The sequence below is a fragment of the Odontomachus brunneus genome, unplaced genomic scaffold (assembly GCF_010583005.1).
Source record: "Odontomachus brunneus isolate Ranch 3 - 2012 unplaced genomic scaffold, Obru_v1 Obru_scaffold_196, whole genome shotgun sequence".
NCBI classification, from domain to species: Eukaryota; Metazoa; Arthropoda; class Insecta; order Hymenoptera; family Formicidae; genus Odontomachus; species Odontomachus brunneus.
In genome coordinates, this window is record NW_022639646.1 from 149561 (window position 1) to 152816 (window position 3256).

At 26.3% G+C, this 3256-nt stretch overlaps 1 protein-coding gene across 1 annotated transcript in view; it reads left to right on the forward strand.

Moving 5' to 3' along the window:
- The window catches only part of LOC116851947, a 23599-nt gene extending 21187 nt beyond the window's left edge, over positions 1–2412 (forward strand). The window contains exons 31-35 of the mRNA XM_032831880.1: positions 509–783; positions 1005–1189; positions 1327–1635; positions 1730–1805; positions 2100–2412. Coding sequence (XP_032687771.1) covers positions 509–783; positions 1005–1189; positions 1327–1635; positions 1730–1805; positions 2100–2222 — 968 coding nt within the window. The 3' untranslated portion in view covers positions 2223–2412. The remainder of the gene's footprint in view (positions 1–508; positions 784–1004; positions 1190–1326; positions 1636–1729; positions 1806–2099) is intronic.
- The last annotated feature ends 844 nt before the right edge of the window (positions 2413–3256 follow it).

The following is a 3256-nucleotide window of genomic DNA, read 5'->3' on the forward strand; positions in this document are numbered from 1 at the left end:
TATATATATATATATATATATATATATATATATATATATATATATATATATATATATATATATATATATGTATATATAGTAATTCGATAACTTATTTATATACATATTTATATACTATATACTTACTACTTAAACCACTACTTACTTACTAGATCGTGGTATAACACAAGTCTACTAAAGTGAGATATCATAGATATAAATAATTTTTATAAGTACCATAAATTTAAATTCGTTTTTGTTCAAAATAGGAAATACTTAACATGTATATTTAATACATATACTGTGAATATATACTGAACATTCAAAAGAGTCGGAAGTTAACATCTCAAGTACTGAGCAAACAAGATGTATTAATGACATCTTCAATATCTTGCTTGATATTCTTTAGCTTGATTTTCTTTAGCGTCTTTGATGTCATTAATATATTATTATGTTTACTAAGTATTGCTTGTTAAATATATAAACGGTCAAACGTGTCAAACGGTCTAATAAGAGTAATGTATAACAGGATACTATCGCGTTAATTACGGACGCAAGAATTGGCATAGAATTGTGAGTTACTTGCAGTATAATGATCATACAGCCATACCTAAACAAAATCGAGCTCAATTGATCGATGACGCGTATTATTTTGTGATGATGCAAAAACTCTCTCCTACTATATTTATGAGCCTTATTGAATATCTAAAGCGAGAGACGGATTATGTTCCATGGTATCCAATGTTCAACATCTTATCATACATGCATCGTTATTTGAAATTTAATCAAAGTCAATATTTCAAGGTAAGTAATAACTAATACAAGTTAAATCAGACAAGTTAAATATATATAATAAATAATATTAGTATACAAAGTTATAACAAATTAAAGAAGTTCTTGGAATGTATGTATACTATAAACAATTAATAATGAAGATAATTTTCTTTAGAAAATGAGTATATATTCGCACTCGTATATCGCACATGAATAATGCTGTACGGTTAATGTTATTGCGCGAATTGCAGGATATCATATTGTCAAGTTTGAGTGGTCTTCTTAGAGAAATAGGGTACGAGGAACGGTACGAAGATAATGAGATGACGAATTCGTTAAGATTGTTAGCAACAAGATGGGCTTGTAAACTCGGCCATGAACAGTGTCAAAAAGTTGCCACTACAAAATTGGAAGCAATACTAAACAATTCTACAGTGTAGGTGTGATCCCCTCTACAGTCTCACTCTCATAGCCTTTTTTTAAGTACTTTTTGTGCGAAGTTAACTGAATCACTCAATTAGTGGAACAGGAACTAAATTTTTATAACAAATTTTTGTTTTATGTATCCTTCAGAATTACGCCATGGTGGAAGGACTGGGTATATCTCATGGGTATAAAGAGACTGCATGTAGACACTTGGCATCGGATGCTGATGGAAAGTATTTTAGCATCAGATGCAACTACATTCAAGTACTTGGCTTATACTGATCATGATTCGCTCGTAATTTATTACATGAGTATGATTACGAAAAGTCATCGCATAAGTGAAGTGATGGAACATAAAGAGCTCACTCGACATTACCGCTCTATTCTAAAGAATCATTTATACAAGGATAACGTGTTTAATCACGTCTTACAGAATTTTGAGAATATAGCCGACAAGTAATATCTTTCGTTACAAGAATAATCACTGTTTGTAATAGTTGAAGTAAATTGTATCTTCTTACAATAAATTTCATGTCTTCTAAATTTACAGGATTTTTGGAAAAGACGACATAATAAACTTGTGGGGTGATGTTATATTAAATCTGGATTTTGAGCAAATCAAATCGGTAAATTTTATAATTGTGTCTTCTCTGCTTTATCATTTAATAGTAGCTCGTTTAATAATTCGGGTCTTATAATATTTATCATGTATATTAACATATTATCATGTATGTTTTTAATAATTATTATAATATGTTTTAAATCAAATGCAACGAATAATAGTTTCTTATCATACTCAATCATTATCAATATTTATCATATTAATCATACTAATGCTTCTATTAATACATACTATAATAGTAATACAATTACTAATTTGTTATCAATGATTGTTTACACGTGCAAATTATTTATTTCAGATAAGGATATTTTCAAGTAATGTTTCTAAGAATTTGTCACCAGGAGAAACAGTAATTGAATATCTGATAAAGGCACGATTGCATCAATTGCACAGTTTACTAGAGACATTTTTTCCATTTTAAATAAAGAAAATCAAACGGTTTTCTCGATCGAAGTGACTAGTAAATCTATGATGTACATCAATTATGATACATTTAATCATGTCCATATATGTGTAAATTTATTAATAATTTGGAACAAATTTAGTTCTTTAAATATTATATTGATGTGTGTCTATTTATTTATTTATGTACTTATATATATATGTGTAAGGTGCATATAAAAATATTAAGTATATAAATAAGATATGAAAATATATATATATGTACATTTCGTACAAAAAACAAAATAAATGTTTATTATTGTGTAATATATATTATTTAATAAAGTACGCTATTATATTTTGTTATAACAAATGTCTTGTTGTATATAATGTAACCTAAGCAATTAGATTATTATTCTTGATACATTTTGTAGTTGCTTTGCCAAATGGAAAATTTTCTTGGCGCACATTGTATAATAAAGCAGAATAATAATAATGATCAAACATAAAATAACCGAAAATAGCGATCTCGCTATATGCAAAAGAAAATAAATCTTGCAGTCAGCTTTGCCAGCTAGGTATTTAGTGACCTTTAATTATTTTAATTCTTTCTTTCAATTAATAAGTGGCAAATATATATGATCACTATATAAATTTCTTCGTTCTAATTCAATGGTAACATCTTTCTTACTTACAAGTTGATAATTAGTCTAATGTAAAATCAAATTTAGATCGTAAAATTTTCGCAACAAACTCGTTTTGCATAGGAACATAGTATATGTCTCTTTAGATATGTCTCTTTAGATTATTATTTAAATTTGATGTATATTTAAATCAATGGGCAACACTTTGTCGGATTTAATGTGGTTTGATACTTGGGTACTCATATATTGTTTCATTAACCGAATTGCATGTTTATACCTTTCTTTTTATAAGTATATATATATATACATACATACATATATATACATATATATACATATATATATATATATATATATATATATATATATATATATATATATATATATATATATATATATATATATATATATATATATATATATATATATA